The sequence below is a fragment of the Ctenocephalides felis genome, unplaced genomic scaffold (genome assembly GCF_003426905.1).
Source record: "Ctenocephalides felis isolate EL2017-DRISC unplaced genomic scaffold, ASM342690v1 CF-g0.4_SCAFFOLD_00845, whole genome shotgun sequence".
Taxonomy (NCBI): domain Eukaryota; kingdom Metazoa; phylum Arthropoda; class Insecta; order Siphonaptera; family Pulicidae; genus Ctenocephalides; species Ctenocephalides felis.
The window spans coordinates 71,043,837-71,070,926 of record NW_020536999.1 but is presented as its reverse complement, the minus strand read 5'-3'; the positions used below and the strand labels follow the sequence as shown (position 1 = coordinate 71,070,926).

Here is a 27,090-nt window from a genome sequence, read left to right as displayed (position 1 = left end):
GTAAGGCATGCAAATTCTCATCATATGACATATGCACAAGTTATGAGATCACAACAATTTCATCAACAGCTAATGAAACCAGTGAAAACTCTGCTGGAAATTTAACAATTTTCTTAAATGAATTCAAAAATATGTTCCAACAATTGATGAATCAAAACAACATGATCATAAACATGTTATCAGCTTTCATAATAAAACAAAGTAAACCCATGGCGAGGTTTATAAGGATTGCGTTATGGATGCAAATGGGCTCTTGAAGCATAAACATGAGATTCAGTTTTTTCTTTTCGAGAATAAAATAGATATACTCCTTGTTAGTGAAACACATTTTACGCATTACTCAAATATGTACGTCCCGAACTATAAATTGTACACACACCTCATCCGGATGGAACAGCCCACGGGGGCACGGCAATTCTAATAAAATCTGATATTGTTCACTATGAGCTGCAAAATTTTTGTAAAGAACAAATCAAGCAACTTCTGTCAAAACAAAACTGATGATTACGAATTAGTAATTTCAGCCGTATACTGTCCACCTCGACATATTATTAACAGTTCCCAATTTTACGAATATTTCTCAATGCTTGGTTCAAAGTTCATAGCTGGCGGTGACTTTAACAGTAAGCATTCTCTCTGGGGCTCAAGGATATCAAATCCAAAAGTAAACAACTGTATGAGATGATCCTTCGACATGTTTCTCTCCACCTTTTCAACGGGCACACCCACCTACTGGCCAGCCGATCCTAAGAGAAACCCGATCTGTTAGACTTTTTTGTCGCTAATGGTCTAAGTTTCAAATGTGTTGAAATACAACCTAGTTACGACCTCTCATCAGACCATTCCCCCGTGATAGCAACTATTTCTCTACGGCTGTGAACCTGCAAAGAATTCCAAAACCTCATTCTGCTAAAACTAATTGGGAACTATATCGCCAAATTACTGAGAAAAATACTAATTTAAAATGAAACTCAAAACATGTCGGGAAATAGAAGATGGTATTGCAACATTCAACAAAACTCTGCTGGAAGCTGTTAAGGCTGCTACACCTATAGATCAACAAAATCAAAAACATTCTATTCCACTTGAAATAAAAAACTTTTAAGTGAAAACGTAAAGCTAGGCGCAAATGGCAACATACACATTTACCGTCTGACAAAAACATTCTTAACAACTTGACTAATAAGCTTAAATCTCGGCTTAAAGAACTAAATGAGGAAAATTTTAATAATTATGTACAAGCTTAAATCGATATGATAACTCTATCTGGAAACCGATTAGGAACAGGCTAAAACCGGCTCTCAGGAATCCGCCTTTACGCCGTAACGATATAACAGGAGCAGTAGGTGATGATCTATCATGGGCAAGGAGCGATGGAGAAAAAGCTGAATTATTCGCCCAACATCTATCCTCAGTTTTTAAAAACCAAATCCTGTTCGTATCTCTTCAAATGATCTGGATTTAAACCCGTTTGCACCAGTGAATAAGGGCAGCAACTGTCTTAAATTCTTTTCATTGAATATGGTATTCAAAGAAATAGCTAAACTAAAAACTAATAAATCCGCTGGTTTTGACTCAATTACACCGGAACTGTTGAAGGAAATGCCCAAAAAGGGATTTATCCTACTAACATACCTATTCAACGCTATAATTAGGCTAAATTATTGGCCAGTACATTATAAAACTTCAATAGTTAAAATGATTCACAAAAACGGTAAAGACCCATATAATTTGTCATCCTACCGACCTATTAGTCTCCTACCAGTGGCATCAAAAGTATTTGAAAAACTTTTGCTTAAACATATACAAAACAATACTAATGTAATTCCAGACCATCAGTTTGGTTTTCGAAGACAACACTCGACGATTCAACAATGCCATAGAATTGTGAACATCATCCACAACACCCTAGAAACAAACAATTCTGCTCATCAGTTTTCCTTGATGTAAATCAAGCTTTTGATAAAGTATGGCACAAAGGATTAGTGTATAAGATAAAATCATCTCTCCCAATTGAGTATCATAAATTGCTGGAATCGTATCTTCAAAATAGACGGTTTAAAGTTAAAGTGAATATGGAAACTTCATCAGCCTGCTTGGTTGAAGCAGGAGTCCCTCAAGGAAGTGTACTGGGTCCATATCTATACCTGCTCTATACTAGCGATTTTCCTACAGATGAAAATTTAACAACTGCAACATTTGCCGATGATATTGCTATTCTATCTTCCGATCCTGATCCAGTTGTTGCATCGAGAAGGCTCCAGAGTCATCTAAGAGTCATTGAAAAATGGACTAGCAAATGGCGTATAAAAATTAATGATAATAAATCAACTCATGTAATATTCACACTCAACAAATCTTCTTGCCCAGCAGTTCAATTTCATGATAAGACAATTCCAGTTAAACACTCAACAAAATATCTCGGGATGATATTAGATAGCAAACTAACCTGGAAGCAACATATAGTATCAAAAATAGCTCTAGTGAAAAATAGAGCTAAGGAACTCTATTGGCTCATAGGTAACAAATCAAAATTGCCTATTGAAAACAAACTACTAATATATAAAACAATAATAAAGCCGATATGGACCTATGGTGTGGAATTATGGGGATGTGCAAGAAAATCCCACATTGATTCAATCCAACGAGCACAATCAAAAATTCTGAGGCAGATCGTGAACGCTCCATGGTATGTCAGTAATAAAACCATTCATGATGACTTGAACATACCATTTGTGAAAGATGTTATTACCAGTACCAGTCATCGCCATTTTGAGAAGTTGGAATCCCATCCCAATGACATAGTTAAACATCTTCTTCAAGAACCCCGATCTAGGAGGCTCAAAAGAAAAGTCCCAATTGATTTGAAGATTGAGCAATAAAGACCAGACTTAGCCATTATTTACCTCAGCCAGATTAGCTGACCACTCGATGGAGTGGCAGCTATTGAAACTTTTAAAATTCAGCCAATTTATTATGTGTGTGTGTATTACTGTGTGTGAGTATGTTTACTGTGTGAGTGTGTTTAAACATAAGCATAATAGCTCATAGAATTTTGTAAATTCTGATTGCTATTAAATAAAGTATAAAAAAAAAAAAAAAAAAAAAAAAAAAAAAAATTATGTGTACTGAATGCCCTCGGAATACTTTTAATCACTCATATATTAATTTTTTTATATTGATTAAGTCAATTATTTACATATATCGAGGAGTTCATGTAACTTGCCTCAAGGCTAAATACCAATACCAACTAGTTTATAATTTTCACTATATATATAATGGTTGACTATCTACTAATAAACGTATTACTAATAAACATTATTTAAAATCGTTATATGATGTGTTAATTTTTACGTAAATGCCATTTCGTACAATAGCAAAAAAGTTTTACTTCAATCGCGTGTGAACCTTACCGTAAGCTTCTGCTCAAGATTTCCCTCCACATTTAAGAGGATTGTTTTAAGTTTGTTATAATTTACCAGTCGTTAACAATGTTATTAAATGATAAAAATAAAAAGGATTCTAATAATATTTACATCAAGTATTCCATATTCGTAACTTATAAGCATCGGGTACAGCTGGTGGTGGAATCTGGGAGCGTCGACGGCCTGCTTGATTGTTTGACCAAACCAGAGATGTCTTAACATAACCTGCAAATAAACAGTAAAGAATTAGAAATATAAAATATATTGCAGGGTAAACTACCTTAAAATCGAGAATAAAATTACAGTAAGTGTTCTAGTCGAAGGCAAGTGTTCGCTATAATTTCAAATATATGTAGATCTATAAATATTACTTCTTTCAGACTTTATATTATTTATTTGGGTATGCAAATGAAATTGACATTATACTAATTTTCAATATCGATAGATATCCGGAGCATTAGATTGAACTATATATATACTAGATGACCCGACAGACATTGTCCTGTACCCACGTCTACAATTTTTCAATATTCTATACTAATATTTACCGCTTATCTAAAAATAATAATTATTGTTTTTTAATTTTCTCTTCCCACCAAAATGCATATACATGCAAACTGCTTTGTAAGATGATGAGTCTCAATTCCCACACTATATTAAAAATTGAAGTCTTTTAAACGGTTAACAAATTCAGAAAAAAATATAGTATTGGCGGTAAAAGTACAATATTACTTTGCATTTTTTCACCCAAAATAATTGTTTCAATAATGATTTTTATAATCTCGTATTATATTTTAACTGGTTTTTAGTAACTATAATATCTAAATTACAATTTTCTTAGTAATAATTTAATATACATTATTACCGGAGACGCTATTCTTGAGGTTTTCAGCGCCCGCATGCCATTTTTTTTCTAGGGCCCCACTCCCCCTATTATTTTACCTGTTTTTATAGTTTGTTATTAAAATTATTACCAATTGATATATTGCTTCTGAAACATTTTACTTATTTATTTTGAGCATGTGATTTATTATTTATTTAATTATACACCAATCCTCTTCATAGAGTAATATAATATAGTTTTCTAATTCATAACTTGTATATTCATATCTATATATATATATATATATATATATATATATATATATATATATATATATATATATGCTCCTTTTGCTCCTTTTCGGCAATAATAATGTAGACATTATATTTTTCTTATTCATAATCATGAATTTATTATACATTGAAATTTTTTGCAGATGACAGTTTTCATTTTTTTTAATGCCAAACAATGTATCAAATATTTTCAATGTCATTGACATGTCGTTTTTTGCATTTTTTCCGATTTTTTCTACAATATTACTATGTACATTTTGACAATCACATATATCCTAAAAAAATCCTTTAACAAACTTCAGAAAGATTTATTAAAATTTGAATAATTGTTTAGGAGGAGTATATTTACATACATCATTACAGAAGAATTTTTTATATAAGAGTATATGATTTTTAAGATCTTGTTTTGACTGAATTTGAATTTACTTTTCGAAGGACCATATGTAAAACACTTAATTGATAACTGTATATATTTATTTTGTATTAATAACAAGTTATAAGTGTATTTACAATAATTTAAATACTGTTTTTGATTACGATCTGATTGATTGATTTATTTGTATAATTTTTTGATAGATGATTTTTTGTTTATATATCAATATAGCCGCATGCTTTGATTGGCGCGAACATTCTCCCGGCCTTGAAATATAGATTTCAAAATAATTGGTAATCTTCATTAGTGTGAATTAATTAAGTAAATGTTAGTGGTTTTGGTAACACTCATATTCCATGAACTGCAATTCTTGATTCTTATTAGAAATCATAGTTTTTTTTTTTTTTAATTATAAGACAAATTAGTAATAATCAGTTCAATATTTTCTAAATTATCTTATTGGAGCACCGTAGCATTGTCTCCTTGAACTGGTTATGGTGTTTGTATCTGCATACGAGAAAAGTCTACAACTGACTCCATATTCCACACGCTCTTGTTGCACACATTTTGAAGTTGCTAATGAGCTAGCGTGTTTTCGAAAATATCAAGCATTGACCCATAGCAAGTTGAGGTTTAAGATTTTTGAATATGGAAGTGATCAGGATCTTTTGTTTGGATCTTAAGCAACATTCAACTATGTTCCGATCTGTGTCTGAATTCTTCCGAAGTGTGAATAATTTGAGGTTTGAAATATAAGCCATGATTGAATATGATTCCACGATATAGTTTCTTTTTCCATGTTATTCGTAATCTTGTTTTAGTTCGATTTATTTTCAAAAGTTTATAACATTTCATAGCAAATCTTATTGTTTTGTTTTATGAATAAATTTTGCAAGATTTATGCATCAACCATTTTGTCGCTAAATCAGATATTAGTTCGAATATAATACTATATTCATTATATCTTGTGTTTAAGAGACATGCGATAAAATAACATAGAAAAGCCTCCATTTTTTCATTTAATCTTGTTAACAAATATAAGTAGTAAAGATATAATATTTAAATACACATGTGTAGGTATGGTATCGATAATTGATAGATGAATGGATTTTTGGACAGCGCTATGGGGTGACATTTGTAATAAGTTAAAGTTTTAGGTTTGAGTTTTGATTTGAACCCCAACGTGCAAAATTCCATTATGATTTTTAAGATCTTGTTTTGACTGAATTTGAATTTACTTTTCGAAGGACCATATGTAAAACACTTAATTGATAACTGTATATATTTAATTTATATTAATAACAAGTTATAAGTGTATTTACAATAATTTTAATATTGTTTTTTGATTACGTATTGATTGAATTGATTTTGGTTTTTATATCAATATAGCCGCATGCTTTGATTGGCGCGAACAGTATATATATATATATATATATATATATATATATATATGTGTGTGTGTGTGTATATATATAATGAACTATATCACAACACATTTTAGTTCTAAATTCTGAATCGATTTTAAAAAATCAAAGTTTGAAAGATATTGGTTGGGAATGATACTGATGAGTTTTTAGTAAAAATCTACCAAGCCGTTTTCATGAAATTAACTGATAAAAATTTTTTTGCCGATTTTTATGAAAGTTTTTTTCATGATAAATATCACTGTCTTGTAGAACACACTGAAATATTACGGCCCTGCGATAAGTAGTAAATTTTGTAAATTTTATCAAAGTTTGAAAAAATATTACAGTCAAAATTTGTGTCAAGAGTTGCTTTTGTGATGTTCAAGTCAAACATCGTCAATTCATTGAAACTTTGATCAATAAATTTCAATTTCCGTACATTTAAGCACTTTATTTTCCAAATAAACAGTTGAAAATTTTATCTAAATATCTGAAACTCAAGTTAGGTTGATTAAGTCAAATATAACACTTTTCGGGAAGTTCATGCAACTTGCCTTTGGGCTAAATGCCACTTTCAACTAGTTTAATGATTCATTTCACCATCAAATTTTCGGCGCTCCGATGGGTACCACAATATCTTTATTATAATAAAAGCGTATGGATTTTACAATAAATTTTTAAGGAAGTGTATAATAATAATATATTATGTAATATAATATCCTGAAATAAGGTAAGGTGACCATATGTCCTGGTTTGGCCGGAACAGTCCCGGAATTTCACCTTGTATACCGGTACTTTTTGTGCAATAAAACATATGAATAAAAAAATATATGACCTCATACAAATACAAGAAACTCATAAGTAAAATAAGAGTATATATAGAATATATAATATAATCAAATAGCAAAGTTCTTACTAGAAGTCTGTAATTCTTATTTAAAATCTAATTAATTCAATAAAAAAAACTTAAAATGTATTTTTGTTTTTTTAACATAATATTTGAGTTTTCGTAATTATATGAAATACGATAATGTAATGGTATTTAGCAGACTCCCGCCCTACCGTTCCGGATCAGCATGACAACTAGGTGAAAGTAGCAGTTAGCCTTAAGGCAAGCTGCATGCCCGAAATGTGTGAGAATTGACTTAATCAATCGAAATTGAAATTTAGATATTTAGATAAAATTTTTAACTGTTTATTTCAAAAATAAATTTATTGCTTTCAATTAAATCTAAACATTGCGACTTCAAAAAAAAATTCTCAAACACATTTAAATTAACTGTAATTATGTTAATTATAGGCACGTGCTTGTATGCCCTAAAATTATAACTTATTATTTTAAATTTTAATGATTTGACAATGTTTGACTCATCACATCACATGAGCAACTTTTGACACAAATTCTGACTATAATATTTTCTCAAACTTTGATGAATTTTTAACATTAAACTATTTGTTCTATGGCCGCAACATTTCAGTATGTTTTATAAGATCATAATATATATTTCCAAAAAAGGTTCATAAAAATCGGCAAAATTTTTTTTTCAACAGTTAATTTCAAGAAAACGGCTCTGTACATTTTCACCTAAAACTAATTAGTATTATTCCCAACCAACATATTTTGAACAGAGTTTAATTTTTTAAAATCGATTCAGAATTGAGAGCTAAAACGTAGACGATTTTTAGTCACTTTTCTGCTATTTACAAAGAAATGGCCCAGCCGATCGTCGCACAAAACTGAGAAAAGATAATCCACTTCGAAATACATCGATTAAATCTTTGAAGTCGGTTTGAGGAAACATCGATGAAAGTTCTAATTTTGACAAATGCCAAAAAAACGATAATATTTTTTTCAAATTTGACGAATTTTTAAAATTAAACGACTTGTCGTAGGGCCGTAATATTTTAGTATGATCTCTAAGACTATAGTATCTACCGCAAAAAAAATCATAAAAATTGTCGAAATTTTTTTTTAACACTTCATTACAAGAAAACGGCGCGGCCGATCTTCACCAAAAACTAATCAGCATGATTCCTAACTAATATCTTTCGAACGGTTTTTGAATTTTTCAAAATCGATACAGTATTGCTAAAACGTGGACAAAAAATTTTTCACTTTTCTGCTATTTACGAAGAAACGGCTTGGCTGATCGTCGCGCAAAATACGCGATATTGATAAACACTAGTCGTCATCGAGATACATCGAATGGCTTTTAAATTTTTGAAATCGATTTAGCTGTTTTTGAGAAAACGTCGATTTCCGGCAAAAAATCCGTCTACACAAATTTGGTGTCATTCAATTCAGAATGGCTTGAAATGCCAAAAAACATAAAATTAGGGATTCAAGTTTTTTGATGAAAACAAACTCCTTCGGGAAGTAAAAATATAGACACCTTAAATTATGTCAGCAATTATATTGTTACAACCAAACCTATTACATCACAACAAGTAACACCTATCAAACAAACAAATATCTGAATGTAATCAGTGAAATTATCAGCTAATTCATCATTGTAGAAATTAGGGTTTGTCGGTTTTCAAAAACCGGTTTTTTGACGAAAATCATGGAATTCGAAAACCGATTTTTCAATAAAAAAAAGTCAGTTTTCACTGTATAAATGGAAAATGACAAATACAGCCAAATGTAAAAGATAGCAGCAAGCGTTTAGATTCTTGAAATCATATCGGTTCAATAGCATTTGGAATCTTATCAGTCTGCTATGGTTCCTAGCCAATATAGTTCCCTCGCTCTGGATTTGATGAATTTAATTTTTGTTGTGATGTCATATTTCCGAGCAAGTTGTCGATCAAGATGTACTCCAAAATATTTCACTACATTTGATGTTGGAATTGACATGTTGTTTAAGTGAACTACAGGGCAAGTTTGTTTATTCAAAGTAAAAGTAATATGCAGTAATTTGCTCTCATTAATGCTGATGCGCCATTTATTTGTCTATTCATGAATTAAGTTAAGATATTGTTGTAACTTATTAGAAACTATGTGTGTGTATATGTCACAGTATGTAATTGAAATGTCGTCAGCAAACGCAACAGTAGTAGTAATTAGAGTCGTCGAGAAATCCGAGGTATATAAATTGTACAAAAAAGGCCCAGTACACTACTTTGCGGCACTCCTGAGTTAATTGGTAGTATTTCGAAATTGTGTTGATTTACTCGAGTCATTATTTTCCTATTACTTAGGTATGATGTCAGAATATGATGATACTCGGGAGGTAGAAGCATGGAATTTTTTGCAATAAGGCTTTCGTGCCTCACTTTGTCAATTGTGGCTTGTTTGACGTTTGACGATGCACCATTCTGAGGCATTGTTGAGTGGTCGAATGCTGCTTTCTAAAGCCAAACTGATGACTTGGCAATAAGTTGGATGCAAGCAGAAGCATTTCGAAAATTTTAATTTAGTATAGGAAGTAGACCGATATGCCGATATGATGTAACAAAGCTCGGATCTTTGCCATTTTTTAGTATTATCTTCAAAGTCAGAGGACATTTTGTATTGATTTAGCTAGTATTTTGTTCTTAAAAGAGCGTTAAAGATGTAAGTAATAACAATTAATCTTTTTTGGCAGTTCCTTGCATCTTGGGCGTAATTAAATCGCACCATGAATGTTTGAATTTTCTTGATCTTGTTTGATATACTTTTGAGCATGAAAAATTTGCTTCTGCATTCTGACTGGTCGATATTCAAATTATAAACAGAATCTTTAGTGTTATGATGAAGATCGTTTGGTTGAAATACAACTCCAACTGAAGTCCAAAAAGATGACATTTTTCTTTATCACTCTTAGTCCAATCTGATTGATAGTCGAGCCTCAATGAAGGGTTTTTAATACAAAGTTTAAGTTTAGTCCTAATCGGCTTCTAAATTGAGTGTTCATATCGATTAAGATTAGACACGTAATTTTTAAAGTTGTTGTCGTCTGATTCTCTTAATTTGGCTTTTAATTTATTAATTAAAATATTAAGAATATTTTTCTCAGTAAGTAAATGAGTGCGTTGCCACCTACGGCTAGCTTTTCTTTTTGCTGAAATCAATTTTTTAATTTCTGTAGTTACGGCTTGACTGAATGTCCTCATAATAGTAGGTGTAGCAGATTTAGCAGCGTCCTGTAAAACTGTATTAGAAGAGTTAATTGCTGAGTCGATTTCTTCTGGCTGCTTCAAGTTTACTTTAATATTTATTCTGTCTTCGATGTGGTTTCTATAGTGATACCAATTTGTCTTGATGTTATGTAGACTTGTAGATTGTGATTTGAGTACAAAACATGAGTAGAAGCCTGCAATTATTGGTGAATAATCTGAGAAAAGGTCATAGTTCGGATGTACTTCAAATATCGGGTTTAACTTATTTATAATAAAAAAAATCCAGCAGTCGGGTTGTTTTGTACAATCGCTTGCCCAATATAAGTGCCAGTGGAGATTGGTTCACAATTGTTGCTTCGAAGACAGTCGTATAGTTGCCTGTCCTTTGGATTTATCAAACGAGAACCACAGGTAGAGTGTTTACTATTGAAGTCTCTTCCAATAATAAACCTTCCGCCCAATGATTTAAAAAATTCCTCAAATTGATGACTAGAAATACTGTGCCGAGGAGGACAATACTCTGCTGATACATTGGTATTGCAAGTGCGAAGTTCTACAACTACTGTTGTTGCCTGTAAAAAAATTGTTTTGTATTTGACTGATTCATAGTGACAAAAACTGTTTTTAATTATGATTGCAGTACCCCCCTGTGGTTTAGGATGTGCTGTAAAATAAAATTTGTAACCAGGAAAATAAATGGTAGAATAAATTGTGCAGCGTGCCTCACTCACTAGTAAGATGTCAATATTATTGAGTTTTAAAATTACGTTGCCTTCGTGCTTATGTTGTAATAGTCCATTTCAATTCCACTAACCTATGTTTACAATGCTAGCCATTACTTAATTTTATTAACTATTGTTGAAAGAATGTTTATTATCATTGTGTTCTGTTGCATCAATTGAGCGGACATATTTTTGAATTCTTATAAGGGAAAACTTCTTGTAAAGGAAAAATGCAACTATGTATTTTTCACTATTTATATATCGATATCATTTTTCATATATAATTGCCAAAAGATTTTCTTAATGTCTATGTAGGACAGTTAGACTATATATTGTTGAATAAAAAAAATTGAATTCAGTTAGAAAATCATTAAGGAGATTATTGTTAACTTGATCCAAATTTGAATTATTTGGTTGTTGAGATTTGATTGCTTGCGCGTACGACATTGAGAGAATTAACGAATCTATTTATCTGATAATTAGTAGCAGCAGGTTTTGTAACTGGATTTAGATTGTTATCTGACATCAAAATATTATCAGTTGCATTATTATTTCTGTAGTTTAAGTTGAATTCACAGTATTTAAAATTTGCACTGTGAGATTCTAGACAATGATAGCAGGTAGCCGGAGATTCAGGAAGTTTCTTGCATAATTTACTCTCATAATCAGAGCCGCATTTTACACAGACATATGGTCTGTTGCAAAAATTTTGAGTGTGTCCATGCATTTGACACCTTGAGAATTCGAAATAATCATGACTACTCCTTACACAACCACCTCCATGTTTTCCTAACAAATTACAACCGTCATCTCTTAACAACCGCTTGAACTACAAACAGCACACACAAACAAATGATACAAAACTCATTTTACGTCCATAAACATCATCAACGGCGTCCTCCTCCTCAATAAAAACAATTATTTAAAAAAATCATTCCCAATTGTTTATCTCATTGTCACCACCGTCATCTGCCTTCAATATGGGTTATTCTATATAAGTTAAGTGAAGGTTCGAAATGTATAATTTGGTTCAAAATTTTATTTATTCTAAAAATTGTTTGATTATTGTCATTTGGCTCCAAGTCTACGTAGAATATGTTCATGTTTTTTTTTGTTGCGTAATGAATAATATTGGTGACGTTTCTGACTCGATGACCTTGCGATTCTATAGCTCTTTGTATTTTGTTTGTATCAGTTGAGTATACACGTTCTTTTTTAATTTGATATGTTTGAAAGACTTTCCTTTCACGCGGAAAATTGACGAGTTTCCGATAATTTTCGATGTTATTGATATTAATTTCAGTACTTGCATTAACGAGAGATTTTGTTGTAAATCATTCTCTGCTTAAGATTGTACTTATGACACGAATCATACCAAGATAGTCAGTAACACCGTAAATAAATATGGGTGGTGGAAATATGGTTAGTGTTGTTTGTTGAATTTTCAGTATTGTTTAAATTTTCACTGTTAGAAAGAGTTTTATATCTGTTAGTCAATTGGATTGGGACATTAACGCAATTCTACGTACGTAACATTCACATTACTGGAATTCAATTACAAGTACCAATCTCAGTCTACCTGCAACCGCTGAGGCGATAACATGTCTAAAGGTCAACAAATAGTTTTACCTACAAACCGGTTATTTATACAGTTGTTATTGTGAAGAACACAAGTGTGTTAATGTACTATTGATTTTGTATTTCATATTAATTTAATACTGTGAAAAATAAAAACATTTGTTATAGTGTAGTGTCAATACGTGTAGTAATTCATTCCCTTCGGGGAAATGAATAACATCCCGCCGATACTAGAATCACAAAATGTGCTTCAAGATACTTTTATGACTGATGCTGATTACGTTAAAAAATTTCTAATTAATAATGCAAATAACATAACTCCACAACCTAGTATTTCTCAAGATTCAGAAATGAACGAAGATAGTGACTATAATCCGGGTCATCCATGGCAGCTGGCTCCAAACCCAAAGAAACGAAAAATACACGGAACAATTTCTCCGTACTCAATTAATTTACAAAACAGGTACGAACCTCTAAAAACAATTAAAGAAGTTCAGAAAAGTACCGGTAGCAATTCTCAAGAAAACACACCTAACCAAACAATCCAAAAGCCGCCACCTTTATTTACTTATGACGTTGATGACATGAACAAAATGATTCATGAACTAAACACAATTATCGACCCAAAACAATACACATTGCGCGCTGTCAACAATAACACAATCAAAATATTATGTGAGAATTCTGAAGTGTTTCGTACGCTTACAAAACACTTTAGGAACACTAAAGTAACACACCATACATACCAATTGAAAGAGGACAGGGCGTATCGGGTAGTCATTAGGTACCTGCACCATACAACGGACGTAAGTCAAATTGTCAACGCACTTGCTTCATTGGGTCACAAAGTCAGAAATATTACAAATATTATTAGCAGAGTAACCAAATCACCGCTCAATCTTTTTTACGTAGGTTTAGAACCGAATAAAAATAATAAAGATGTCTACTTGGTAACAAAAATTTTAAATCACATTATTCGTGTAGAACCCCCTAATAATAATAAAACAGTAATACAATGTAAACGTTGCTTATTATTTGGTCACACGAAAAAATATTGCAACAAACCCCACGTTTGTGCCAGATGTTCTGATAACCATAATACTGCCGACTGTAAAAAATCGAACGAAGCACCGAACCGCTGCTATCACTGCTCTATGGAGCACAGTGCTCATTACCGTGGGTGCCCAATTTATCAAAAACTATACAATCAAAAATTCAAAAATAATCCAACAACATTACATAATCGTATCACATCAAATAATGGAAACGCCACTTCTCGCTCCGACAACACAATAACGAATTCACATCAAGATCATAACCGAACCTACTCCCAGGTACTAAACAATAACAACAGTACTGAAAATATAACAAGTTCAGGGCCGAACTTCACAGCTTTTCTTCTAGAATTTAAAAATATGTTTAATCAACTGATTCAACAGAACACTATGGTGCTCAGTATGCTTACAACCTTAGTAAATAAAAGACAACACTAATGGCTAAATTTTTAAGAATTGCACTGTGGAACGCTAACGGAATCATTCAACATAGATTGGAAGTAATTACATTTTTAAAAATTAACCAAATAGACATTTTATTAATTAGTGAAACGCATTTCACAAATTTTTCATATTTTAAAATACCTGGATATACGATGCAACACTGCAATCATCCTGACGGTACAGCTCATGGTGGAACAGCTATATTAATTAAAAATACAATTGACCACTATCCTTTACCAGATTATCAATATGATCTCCTGCAGGCAACCTCAATAAAAGTCAAGTTACAGTCGTATAACATAACATTGTCAGCGGGTTACTGTCCGCCACGACATAAAATTAAACAGATTGATTTCGAAAATTTTCTTTCACAACTAGGCCCAAAATTTATTGTAGGAGGAGATTACAATTGCAAACATACAAGATGGGGTTCTCGATTAATTACATCTAGAGGCAAGGAATTATTAAATGCAATAGATAAAAACAATCTCTCTTACATATCAACTGGAAGCCCAACATACTGGCCGAGCGATACTAATAAAATACCGGATCTGCTCGATTTTTTCATTACAAAGGATATTGACGAAAAATACATGGAAATAAGACCATCTTTTGATTTATCATCCGACCATTCTCCAATCATTCTAACAATAGGAGTTGCACCAATTCCTATAAAAAACAACAGAATGCTTTATAATAAATTCACAAATTGGGAAACATTTCGCAACACACTAAATGAACGAACAAATCTTAAAATGCGATTAAAAAATGAAGAAGATATTGATAAATCAATAAACGACTTAATTCTTAACATTCAGGAGTCAGTGGTACAAGCAACTCCAGAATTACATTTTCGTGAAGTACAAGATATCCCGCTGGAAATAAAAAATCTAATACAGGAGAAAAGGAGGGCAAGAGCAAAATGGCAACGTTATCACAGGCCAGAAGACAAAACTCAATTTAATAAATTATGCCGATTGCTCAAAGCAAAATTAAAACTAGCCACTTCCAAAAATTTTGAACACTATATGTATTCTAAGCCTGTCTAGAACGGACAATACTACCTGGCAGCCAATTCGGAATATTAAAAAACCAAAAATTCCAGCACCACCAGTTAGAGAAGATATAAATGAACCTTGGGCAAGAAGTGATCTCGAAAAGGCACTGCTTTTTGCCAAACATTTAACTTCAGTATTTCAGCCTTTTGACAATTCTATGAATACTGAAATAGCAGAAGAACTACATAAATCAATAGAAATGGTGGAAGCTATAACCCCTGTTAAACCAAAGGAAGTCAGCTATGAAATAAATAATCTAAAAGCAAAAAAGTCTCCGGGCTATGATTTAATAAGTGGTAAAGTCATTAAAGAAATTCCAAGGAAAACAATTATTGCAATTACATATATATTCAACGCTATACTCAGGATTGGTTACTGGCCAAACCACTTTAAGAGGGCACAAATTATAATGATACTCAAACCAGGTAAAAATCCAACGGATGTTTCGTCATACAGACCTATCAGCTTGCTTCCTATAATTTCCAAAATACTGGAAAAAATAATATATAAAAAAATTAATCATGATTTGGATGCCGTCACATCAGTTCGGGTTCAGACATAAGCACTCAACGACTCAACAAATCCATAGGATTGTTGAAAATATTAATAAAACATTTGAACATAAGGAATATTGCAGTGGCATTTTCTTGGGCGTTTGTCAGGCCTTTGATAAGGTCTGGCATCATGGGCTGTTATATAAAATTAAAAAACACTTTCCAGTTAAATACTTCAAGTTATTAAAATCATATTTAGAAAACAGATTTTTCCAGATTAGAGTGAACGCTGAACTGTCAGATTTCTGTAAAATAGGGTCAGGTGTCCCACAGGGCAGCATCCTGGGACCATTATTATATGTATTATTTACATTAGATACACCAATACCTCCTAACTCTATTATAGCTACATTTGCAGACGACACTGCTATCTTATTCAGAAATCAAAATCCTCTATTAGCATCTCAACTGACTCAAAATTATATCTGCACATTAGAGAAATGGCTAAACAAATGGCACATACGGATTAACTAATCAAAATCTGCGCACATAACATTCACGTTGTGTCAAAAAACTTGTCCTCCTGTATACTTAAACAACATCATGATCCCACAAGTACAAGTAGTAAAATATCTGGGACTTCATCTAGATACAAGACTCACGTGAAAAGAACATATAAAAAAGAAAAAGGAACAAATTCTACTAAAAATGAAGGAGATGAACAGTCCAAACTATCCGTCGAAAACAAACTACTGCTATACAAGGCCATCATTAAGCCAATATGGACCTACGGTCTAGAGCTATGGGGATGCACCTCTAAATCTAATCTGGAAATTATGCAGAGAACACAAACTAAAATCTTAAGAGCCATCCTCAACTCACCCTGGTATGTCACTAACAAAACTGTCATGGCGACCTAAAAATGCTGACTGTGCACGAGACATATAAAGAACTATCATCTAAATACCGTAACAGATTGGAGATGCACCCAAATGAATCGATAAAGGATTTACTGCGCCCTCAACAAAACTCAAGATTGAAGAGAAAGTGGCCTCTACATAGTATTTAAGTACAATCATTAGTTATATATATAAATATATTAAGTAACATAATATAGGATAGATCAGTGGATCCTATCTTATTTTAACACCCACATAATTTGCAATTTAGCTTATAGAAAAATTTGTAATTTTCTGATTGCTAAATATAACTATTACAAAAAAAAAAAATGGATTGGGGAATGTTTTGGAGAATTATTAGTGAGCATTCTTTTGGATTCAGTCACGACTCGCTACAGATTCATGTTTTCAGGAATGTCGTTATCTGTTGAGGAAGTCGAAGGGTTGGAATGAGTAATTATAGGATTTTGGTTTTTTTCAGGGGTGTCAGTTTCCATAGCAAAAGTGGGAAGGTTGGATTGATGACTCGCGGATTTTGGATGTTTTTCTTGTCGTAATAGTTGTAATTTTTTCTTAGACATTTCAGAACTAAACTTTCTAGTATTTAGTTGTCCTGATATGTATTGTGCACTAGTAGTGGAGTCGTCATTTAAAATATTGTCAGATTCAACTATAAATGAATTTGATGGTTTATTCATAATGCTCCCATAAAGGGCGCATTGTTTTTAGTGAATTAATGATTTTAAACCACTTGTTATTACTATATTGTACACTTGCTCACTAGTAACTAGACACTGATTGAATAACTAACTGGTTATATAATATTATATTTTTTTTGCTTTGAGTAAGGTGTTGATAGTACGAACGTCTGAACTCGAATGATTACATAACGTATACGTAAAAATTATATTAAGGTCTTGTGAATTAAGCGACAGTGCTCACAGCCAAAACAAATAACGAAAGAAAATACTATTGTTATCGATTTTCGAGCATTGCCGTTTGTCTCCCGATAGCGAAGTCGTAAGGATAAAGGTACATTTCATACTCTCTACTTTTAAATATTATTGTTGAACAATGCTTAATTTTACTGGTCTTTGAGATATCGATGGTAGAACTTTTTGACCCTGGACCTCCATATATTATCTTCGATAAATTCATAGCAACCTTTAACAGTTTATTAAAATTATTGGAAAATAACAATTAATGAATTATATTTAATATTGCATTACCCAATAGTTTAATTTAATACAAACTGCCAGCGCTGATGTTTTTATCTTTTTCAATTTGTAGAGTAATTTAATGAAACATGAACGATGCTTGGCTGTGTCTATAATGCTTACATTTTAACTTATCGTATGAAAAAAATTCCTTGAGAATTGTAGAACATTTGTCAAGTCCTAAAAATATAAACATTGTGAATCATTTTTCTGCGTTTAATAAAAATTAGCCAATTTTACGAGAGTTGTTAAGTGAAATAAAGGATTAATAAAATACTTCAATTCAAAAAAAAAAAAACAAAATAAGATTCTAGCTCTAAAAGTAGAAAATGCAGTCATAAATGGAATAGTTTGCTACAGACTAAAAAGTTTAACGAAAACATCTATATTAAATTGCAAATCAGATAAAGATGATGAAAAAATGAAGCTGTTTCACTCAAAGATATCGGAATTTACAATTTAATTATGTTACTACCTTTCCATTGTAATATCTTATCCACTATTGATGCAGCAAAATTCTTTGCTAAATCGCCTTCTGTTTATTATTAACTAGAAATATATACAAGCTACTAAAGTAACCAGAAAAACAATATCACCCAACCAGAGCTCAGCATGTCATTAATTGTTTCACATTAATTTTAAAATATCTAAACAATATAAATTTATAATAACAAATTACCAGCGCAACTGCTGTAGTTATTTTGGTCCCGCCAGAAGCACCGACGACCATTCTCACTTCTCCTTCACTGTCGACTATTATACTAGGGCTCATACTCGACAGGGGGCGCTTTCCGGGTGCAATGAAATTGGCTGGCGACGGTGGTACTCCGAAATAATTTACTAAGCCTGGAGTGGAAAAGTCGTCCATACAATTGTTTAAGATAATTCCGGTTCGTTTAGAAGCTAGGCCGGATCCAAAGCTGAAAGACAATTAAACAAGATTCAAATAAATAAGAGCATTATGTAAAATAAAAAATGCTTATGAATAAATAAATGATTAATAAGACTCATCAATTACTTGAGTTTCTAATAAATTAAAATTAATTTAGATCCTTATAAATTTCGGATGTAATATATAAACTACGTACTCGATTTTTATAGCATTTAGAAGCGATATTACGTCTTCTGTAAAATTAAATCATTCAAGCGCATTTGAGAGAAAAGGTTCATTCGCAAGTTTCTTTTATTTTACTAAACTTGGGTGATCAATTTTGAATGTACTTAAAACATACGCAAGTTTAATTTGTTTGTTGGGCACTTATAGGTAAGCTAGAGGCTATCTGTAACAGGGAAATCTTTAACGTGAATAAAATACATCTTTGTCTCGATTGGGTATACAAAAACATTCCCCCGCATCACGTTGTTATAGTTATTATCCTAGAGATCATCGCAGTAAACAGACATTAGTGCTTACAATACCAGTTTTATTAGAAAAATACCGGTATTATTAGAAAAATACCGGTATTTTGTAACTCCAATATTTTTTATAAATTGAACTTACTCAATATGTTTTACACATACCGAGCCGAGTATAACGCATGGACAAGCGGCGGTGTCGGCAAGATAAAGCAATTGTTTATATATTTTATTAACAGCCTAATGAAAGCATCTATTTATAAAAATTATTATGCGTTCACATGCATCGCGTCATATCTAATTCGTTATCAATAATTTTTAAACATGATATACAATCGACGCGATATTATCTACATATATATAAAAATAAGTTGGGCTTTCCTTCCTGACGATATAACTGCAGAACGCACGAACCGATTTCGCAACGAATTTTGAATTCGTTGAAAAGGTCTCGGGCTCCGCAAGGTTTATAGCTAAGAAAATTAGTGGTGCATGGCATCCTGCCTTAATGCAAATTGCTGGAACTTCACGCATCGTATTTAAAAATTCGAGTAATGACAATAGTGATAATTATCAGAATTATGCTTGGTTCAGTCAACGAGCAATTTTTGCCGCAAAGAATAATGATGTACAGGCATTGAATTTCACCATTCAATAAAAAATTGCTGGCGATTTGGTGACATACCAATGATTCCGACTGGTCTTCCGTTTGACTTCAAACGATTGCAATTTCCAGTTCGCCTTGCGTTCGCAATGACAATTAACAAATCGCAAGGCCAATCGCTTAGTGTATGCGAGATAAATTTCAAATAGATTATTTAGATAATCATTGTCTTTCACATGGGCAGTTATACGTTGCTTGTTCACGAGTTGGAAAATCGTCCGCTTTGTTTGTGTTAACGTCAGACCAAAAAACAAAAAATGTGGTTTACCAAAGAGCACTTCAATGAAACGGATAATTTGCCGATTCACTTTCATTTACTTAGAGAAGTTCAACTAAAAACACTTCAGTTTTGTAGTCGAAATAAATTCATTACTGTTGTGTAATAAAATCATTTTTTTTCTTTTCAAATATAAAACAAACAAAAAATTTCTTCATCTTTCTCACGAAACCATCTGGTGGCGAAACGGAGTTCGTCGGGTTTGCTAGTTTGTTAAAATTGTTTGTATTCTATATGTTCTGTTGTATTATTTTATTATAATGTATAAACACATATCCAAACATGCTTTCTTTAAAAAAAGTACAAAACGACTCACACATCAGATACAGAAGATATGGAAGAAGCTGAGCGAGAAACATCTTTTCCAATGTCTTCCCAAATTAGCAATGAAACAATATTCAAATCTGGCAAGGTAAACGCATTGGAGAAAATCTGTGAGCAGCAATGTGATTGTTTATGTTTTTAAGAGTACATTATAATAAACAAAACATAAGTTATTAATTAACTTCCTGTAGGGTAAGTTATTGTAATCGTTCGAAAAACAAAATTTAAAATTTTTGCGTATCTTCACGTTTTGAAGGTTTCTGTGTGTGTATGTATGCATGGACACAATTTTTTGTTCATGTTTTTGGGTGCAAGGTTTAACCGATTTGAATGGTTCAATAAACATTCCATTGATAGGGAGATGTGCTGATTAGTTTTTGGTAAAAGTCAGTCCAGCCATTTTGAAGTTACGGAGCAAAGAGTGCTGAAAATTGAAATCGATTTTTTGAGAGAACGGAGCATCGTTTCAAAAAACATTTTCGTAATAATGTGGAAAAGTAGTGATTAGTTTTTGGGAAAGATAGGTCCAGGTCATTCCCAAGATACAGGGCTAAATGTGCAAAAAATGGCAGTTTTTAAGAGATTAAGCATCAGATTTGAATATTCAAAAAAGCTTATTACGGGAAGTTCTTTGAAAGCAGAAGCACAAAATGCCATTTTTCACATTTACCTCGGTATCACCAGAGCGGCTGGATCTGCCACTGCCAAAAACTAATCACCACTTTTCGCCGTCATTACAAATTGAACATTTTTTTAATCATTGAAATCGCTTAATTTGTTCGGTTATCTATCGGTTAATTCTATTTTCTGCACTCTTTACTCCGAATCTCTGAAACAGCTGGACCTACCTATGAATAGGAATTGAATGTTAATTTGTCGGTTAATTTGTTCGCCCGAAAACGTGGAAGAAATTTGTATCCATACATACATACACACACACCAACACACACATATTGTTTGGGCGAAAACGAAAATGCTGAGCATGTGTTCTTTGTGTGCCAAAGAATTACTCCAGATACTGTTGTTGAAGTGATGCTGACAACTGAAGCTGCTTGGAACGGAATAGAGAGATTCGCCACAGATGACCTGCGTTCTATGCAAAGAGAAAGGGCAAATGGGATTTCGCCCATTTAAAAGATGAGTATAAAATCAAGTTAAGAATTATATCATTCTAAATCGTCCCCCCACGAAGTAATGCCTAATGGCGGTTTTCGTGGGGACCAGAGGCAAGGGCAAAGCGGAGGTTTTAGTCGGTATTATACCAAGGCGGTATTGAGTCCCAGACAAAACATCAGCCTGGGATGCATAAAAGCATTTCCTTTGCTATACAAAAAACACCCCGACACACACATCATTTTTTTCTGTGATATTCCAAAATTTTCAGAAAACTTCAAAACGTGAATAAATGTAGAAATTTTCAATTTTGATTTTTGAACGATTACAATAAGTTACGCTACGTAACTAGAAGTTAATAGCTAGTGGTATATGGCATCGTATCTTAAGGCAGATCCGGCGATTGAGGACTCTCAATATAAATGAGTTAAAAAAATGCCATTTAGCGGTCAAAAATTGGACGTATGCCCATCAAATTGTCAGACATTTTATCGAGATTTTAATAATATGTACACATTAAGTGCCAATTTTTTTGAGTGTGCATTAATTTTGATGGTTCAAGCAAATGTCCTCGACACATTTGATCGTATGGAATTACCGATTTGTGTCATTAAAAAATCATCCGATTCGTGCTCGATCGGGACGCATTTTTGCAAAAGGCAATTTTGCCGATTAAATTAATTAATTCAAAAAACATTTTACTTAAGTACGATGTGATGTGAATGAAAATGCTTTTACAGAAAATTGCGTACATTTCTAACAAAAAAAATCAAATGTTCTACAGAGGCATTGAGTAAATCTTTTGGCAATTATATATAAAAATGGCATTGATATATAAATAGTGAAAAATAAACAGCTGCATTTTTCCTTTATAGGAAGTAATGTAATATGACACAAGTAACTACAAGCTACATAAGTCGCTAAATATTTATCTTTTGAGTCTTCATGTCGTGGATAGCAATGCGTTGGCAAACTCGTTTGGGTGTTCTTCGAGGCTGTCTTTGTGTTTAAGAGCGAATGTTTTATGTTCCTCGGGTATAGTGCGCATATTTGTGTCATCATAAACCAGCCAGCTAAGAGTATATCTTGGGGCGCCTACAGCAATCTTAAAAATTTTGTTCTGAAACCTTTGAATTATGTTAGCATTACTTTTAGATGTGGTGCCGCAAAGTGCTATGCCATATGTCCAAATCGGTTTAAGTACAACCTTGTATACCAGCAGTTTGTTGCGGGAAGAAAGATGGGATTTACAACCCATTAACCAATAGAATTTTTTCTCAAGCAGTTGCCTTTATTTCTTATGTGAATTTTCTAATTCAGTTTGCGGTCCAGGTGCATGCACAGATGCTTTACGTGCTCGACCTGAAGGACTTCTATTACATGCACAGTTACAAGTGGATATGTCTCGTGTTTGAGTGTAAAAGTGATGTGAGATGATTTCTGGCCATTGACCTCTAGCAGCCACAGTTTGTACCATTTTTCCAAAGATGTTAAGTGACAATGAAGTTGCTCTGAAGAAGTTGTGGAATTTTCATGTTTTGAAAGAATGCAGATATCGTCAGCAAATGATACTATGTCTGTGTCAGGTGAGATAGAAATGTGAGCTGTAAAAATTAAAAAAAAATCGGGCCGAGAACTTTGAGGAACATCTGATTTTAATATTTTAATAGGCGAGTTCATGTTGAGAATGTTTATGAAGAAGCTTCGGTTTAATAAGTATGATTTTAGAAATAGAAATAGAAATAGTCCCGTGCCAAATTTTGTCAAATGCTTGTGTAGTGTCTAATAATAAAGCTGAGCAATAATTCTTTTGTTGTAGAGTTTCGTTAATCTTATGCACCAATCTGTGGGTTTGCTCAATCGTTGTATGCATTTTTCAAAAACCGAACTGATGACAAGGAATTGTATTATTATTGTCCAATGTGACAAGAATTCTTTTAAACAGCAATCTTTCGAGTATTTTTGAAAGAATCGGTAAAACAACTTATTTATTAGCCAGATTTTCTTTAGTCTTCTTTTTATTGCAATATGCCGTTTTACTGAAGTTGGATAATTAAATAAAACGTTGTTTTCGATCGATGGAGTGGAGTTTTGAGCGGCGATATAGGGTGAGTTATTAAAAAAGTTACCTGCAAAATCAATATCACTTTTGGCTTTTAGTGGTAAGTTGTATTCCAAATTAATGTCCAGAATTTTCCAAATTTGCTTCAATTGGTATACTTATTTGTAAGGTGAAAGTTAAGGTTGCTGATTGATTCAGCATTGCTAAAAGATACAATTACTGGCGAGTGATCCGAAGACAAGTACAAGTTTCATTAATTTCTTTTTGGAATACATTTGCAAATGAAGAAATCTAGTAACTCGAATTTTTTACACATGTCTACTTGGGCAGTAGTTAGGTTCACCTGTCCATATTGGTATTAAGTTATTGGAGGTAATTAAGTTGTAGAGTTCTCGTCCTCTGGGATTTCATAGTCTTGAACCCCACTGAGAATGTTTGGCATTATAGCCTCTGCTATTAATATTTATTTCCGAGAGCATTTGAAAAATGTTTCAAAGTCTCGTTTCAGTATCTTGTGTTTAGGAGGACTGTAGATTGATGCAATTGTAATATTACTTTGGAGGAATTCGATAGAAATGATGCTTGCTTACAAGAAATTGTTACAGATAGGGTCCATTAGATAAGGTTTGATTTTTGATTTTATTAAAATGGCTGATCCTTCGTGTGCTCTATTGTCAGGATGCCTGGTGCTGTAAGTGGTTTAGAATGAGTTTCTGAAATAAGCATTATATCAATGTCGTTGCCTAGAACAAATTGTACGAGCTCTTGGTGATGTTGAGCTAGACAGTTACCGTTCCACGAGCACAATTTATATTCAAAAGGCATTATTTTTTATTCACCAAAAAACTTATGATTAGATCGAGCATGGTGTTTTCATCATATTTTTTAATTTACGTTTGCCATTATGTTAACTAGCCTTCTGATGGTAACATTGTTATCTATTTTTTGTGAGTTTCTTCCTATTTTTGAGAGGGAGACGTTTGCACGTACGAAGGAGTGGCTTGTATTAACGGGGTTTTAGAGTGGAGTCTGACCCCTTCTTAATGATGAAAATTTACAAAGTTTTTCATGTTTATAAATTGCACATCCTTTATAGCTTGGAGGGGTTATTTCCTCCACAAAGCGCGCATTTTACATTTCTGTTGACAGGTTCTCTCCAAGAACAGACTTCAGTAAAGTGATCTCCAGTGATTTTACACAACGCTCTGTGAGTGGACAGTAATTCTTTGTGTGCCCTAAACTCTGGCATCTTGTACATTGTAGCACTTCTCGAGAATGTCTGTTTGCTTCTAAAGACATCTTAGTTCTGTAAAAAAATGTCATTGGAGTAAATATTTCTCTTATTTTTCTATTGTTCCAATTCCACCACAAAGATATTTATTGGGAATCCTGTGTATCCATGTTCTAAGTTGTAAATTCTTAGAACATTGTGACATTTTTCACTAATTCTTTTTTAGTATGTCTATATCTGTGCTATGATGTTCATTTTTTATCACAACTTAGAACAATCGCTGTGATTTTGTTTGATATTAATGTAGTTCAGTTACCTTTTCTTTCAAATGTTTTAGTACGATGTTATACGTCTGTGAATCCTTTGGGTTCATTTTGAATTGCTGCAGTCCAGTTGTTTTGTAATAATGTGTGTCCTTGGCGTGTAATTCTATTAATTCGATTGATGTCGTCAATAGCGTAGGCAAAGATTAAGGGTGGATTAAGTGTTCATTCCAATGGTTCAACACTAGAATGCATTTTCACTGTTGCTTCGTTGCAGTAATTATCCTATCTTCTTTTGTTTGTAACGGTTGTCCATCCCTGGTATTGATTAACAACTTTCATGATTCTATTGATTGGTTTGGGAGTTGTGGGTACTTCGGTGTTTTCATTGTCGTTCTTGTTAATGTGTTGGTACGTCGTGCAATCCGTACTGGTGGTATATATGAGCTGGGTCACTGACATTTTTAATTGCTTTTATGTTAATTCTTTCACTTGAGTAGTCACTTAGGACCATTTCACTATCAGTATTGTCATATTCCTTTTAAATCACAGTATTCATTGCTTACGCAATTGATTTGCGCAATTGTTAGCTGAACAGCTAACCGAACTTACGTCTGGTGGTCGGCCTTTAGGTTGTGCAATCTTTCTTGATTGCATGGCTCACTTTAACATGTAACGCACCTATTTTGACATGACTGATATCACCAATACTTGTTAAAATAAAGATATAAGTAGTGGTGTGTATGGCATCGTGCCTTAAGGCAAATTGCTGGAACTTCGCGCACCGTAAAGAAATGTTTGAGGAATATTGAATGTTTTCAAATAGATTATTATAAATAAATACTGTAACATTGTCTAATATTTATAAGAATTATATAAACTGAATTGCAAAGTTGAAAATATTTGGTTAAAGTATATTATAACTTAAGTCAGAATTGCAATTAAAATCTGAATTATTTTTGATATACAAAAAAAAAATTTTTGAAAAAAAAATTGAAACAATTTTTTTTAAAAAAAGCAATTATTTTGTTAAAACAAGCAGAAAGTTGTTATTTCAAATATCGTTTTAATTAAGGATTATGCATAATAGTATAGCAGTTCATAACAATTATTATGAGTACTTATAGGTAGAGATATTCTATTCAATATATTTTCATATATAATTTAATTAAAAAAACAAACTTCAAGATATTATTTAATATATTTTATGACTAACTTAGTATACTTGCATTCCTATACACTGCTGTAGCATGAATAAATATCATAAACCGATGTACCATTATTATGTATAATTTTTATCAATTTGTTTTTTTATTTAGTGATAATTGTATGAAATATCAATCATATAATAAACTTGTGCAATATATAAATAAAGCCCGGTGCACACGACGCCAGTTTTCATGCTGGACAGTTTTTGTTTGTTTTTTACCCTAGGAACGACATGATAAACCATAATTTACGATCTTGCGCGACATAATTTGCGATCTGGCCTGCTAGATTTCACGCATTCATAACGGCGGTATACTCATCATTATTTCTAAGTAAAACCGTTGCCTTAACAACGTCGAAATTTGATTTCATAACAACTTCAGTCCTTGCAAATTCCTGCCGTATTTTACGAATGGAGCATGTCCTATGTCGGCGATAGATGAACGATCTCGTGGCCGATACCTTCAGTGTCCAATAGGAAAGCTGTATTTTGACACGAAAATATCAATGCGTACTTGATTCATTTACTTCGATTTTGGAAGCGCTTAGTTTTTATTTTGTAAATAGCTATTGTATATATATAGCGGAGTGAATAAATGATTAGTTTAGGAAAGGCAGTTCAGTAATTTTAAAATATTCAAATTTCCGAAAAAATTTAAATATGCATATTTTTTCAAATTTTCGTAATTTTATCTGAAATATC

The 27,090-nt window shown here is 32.5% G+C and overlaps 1 protein-coding gene across 1 annotated transcript in view; it reads right to left on the bottom strand.

Annotated features, from left to right (window-relative positions):
- LOC113363998 (glutathione hydrolase 1 proenzyme-like) overlaps positions 1 to 27,090 on the bottom strand; it is a 343,961-nt gene that overhangs the window by 143,019 nt on the left and 173,852 nt on the right. Inside the window, exons 11-12 of the mRNA XM_026606462.1 lie at positions 18,568 to 18,808; positions 3,537 to 3,650 (exon numbers count right to left, since the gene is read on the bottom strand). Coding sequence (XP_026462247.1) covers positions 3,537 to 3,650; positions 18,568 to 18,808 — 355 coding nt within the window. The remainder of the gene's footprint in view (positions 1 to 3,536; positions 3,651 to 18,567; positions 18,809 to 27,090) is intronic.